Source organism: Saprolegnia diclina (genome assembly GCF_000281045.1).
Source record: "Saprolegnia diclina VS20 unplaced genomic scaffold supercont1.4, whole genome shotgun sequence".
Classification (NCBI taxonomy): Eukaryota; Oomycota; class Saprolegniomycetes; order Saprolegniales; family Saprolegniaceae; genus Saprolegnia; species Saprolegnia diclina.
In genome coordinates this window covers 839268-840653 of record NW_008246071.1, presented here as the reverse complement: position 1 = coordinate 840653, position 1386 = coordinate 839268, and the positions used below count along the sequence as shown (strand labels likewise).

Here is a 1386-nt window from a genome sequence, read left to right as displayed (position 1 = left end):
CCCGAGGCTGCCAGCCACGCAGTAGTGGTCGACCATGACGCTGCAGTAGGCCGAATCAAAAGCCTCGGCGACCGAGACCTCGGCGTCCTCGGCCGGGAACGTCGCGTCGTCCCACTTGTTGGCGGTCGACGCACCGGCAAAGCCCGTGATCGTGATGAGGACAAAGAGGGCGAGCGCGACAAACACGAAGAACGCGTAGGTGTAGAGGAGGCACTTCTGGCGCTTGATGGCGCCGATGAGACCCATGAACGCGATGAGCACGACGAGCACACCGAACGCGATGAGGAGGCTGAAGGTCGCCGACGTCGAGCCGTTGGACGCCGACTCGTAGATGGTCGACCAGCTCGACGACGTGGCTGCGCCGACATAGATGAGGAGCGCACCGGCGACAAGGAACGCAAAGTTGAGCACGATGAGCGTGACCTTGGAAATGTCGGTGCACATTTTGGCTGGTGGTCGTCGACTCAAAGCCAATTGAAAACTGAGCGACGGTGGACGATGTAAGGTGCGTCGACTTGCAGGGGTTGTGGACGACGTTGTGTGGACGACGACTGTCTTGCGTGTAGTATCTGAACACACGTGGTCACAAAGCTGCGGATTTCCAGTTGCTCAGCCACTCAGTCACACAATCAAGATCCGTCATCATCGCAAGCTTCGATCGTATTCCGTGGCGTCGTGTCTCGCGAAATGGCCGCGACAAGGCGCGGCAGAGCCGGCAACGCGGCCTCAAGTCGCAGCGTGCGTCATGTGTCGGCTGGGTCGGTGGCGGGGCACGGAAAGGGGACTTGCAACCGCTGGTTTTCTGTCCATGTCCATCTCGACTGGCGCCCTCGATGTGTAGATTCGAGGCAACGAGCAGCAACCTGTCGAGTGGGTGCAAGGGCCGTCGACGTGGGTGGATGGCTTCTTGAAGAACGTCATGACGGTGCATGTTTGTGCGCATCGGCTGCCTTGCTTTGCTCCTAGGCCAGGCGGACTTCGTTGCTGCAGCGAAGCCAGGATACTGCCAGGAGCACAATGCGGCGGTGGTTTTAGCTACCACATGACGTGCTCTCGTACGCGCACAACGCAAGCAGATAACATCTGTTTGACGTTGTGGCACACGCACCGAATATTGTGAGTCTAGGTGTGTCTACAGAAACGTAGTGCGCAACACCGTTCACGGGCTAAGCTCTTGGAGGTCGGCATCGTGTACAGCGTGATCGAGCGACTTGAATGGTTTCAAGCCAGCTTCTTGCACCTGGTGGGAATCTCTACTATGGAGTAGCTTTGCGTTAGTAAACTCAAAATTTCTCCCGAGAATCAACAAGCAAACACAAACAATGATAGGCTCAGTGCAGCTTCGTCGCACAGCTGGACACAGTACCGCATTCGCGTGTCTCTTGG

At 57.5% G+C, this 1386-nt stretch overlaps 1 protein-coding gene across 1 annotated transcript; it reads right to left on the bottom strand.

Moving 5' to 3' along the window:
- Nucleotides 1-55: 55 nt before the first annotated feature.
- Nucleotides 56-444, bottom strand: SDRG_02001 (hypothetical protein; the record flags this gene model as incomplete). Its single annotated transcript, XM_008607560.1, has 2 exons — nucleotides 56-87; nucleotides 135-444. 2 exons carry the CDS (start codon nucleotides 442-444, stop codon nucleotides 56-58), a joined length of 342 nt encoding a protein of 113 aa, XP_008605782.1.
- Between the last annotated feature and the right edge of the window lie 942 nt (nucleotides 445-1386).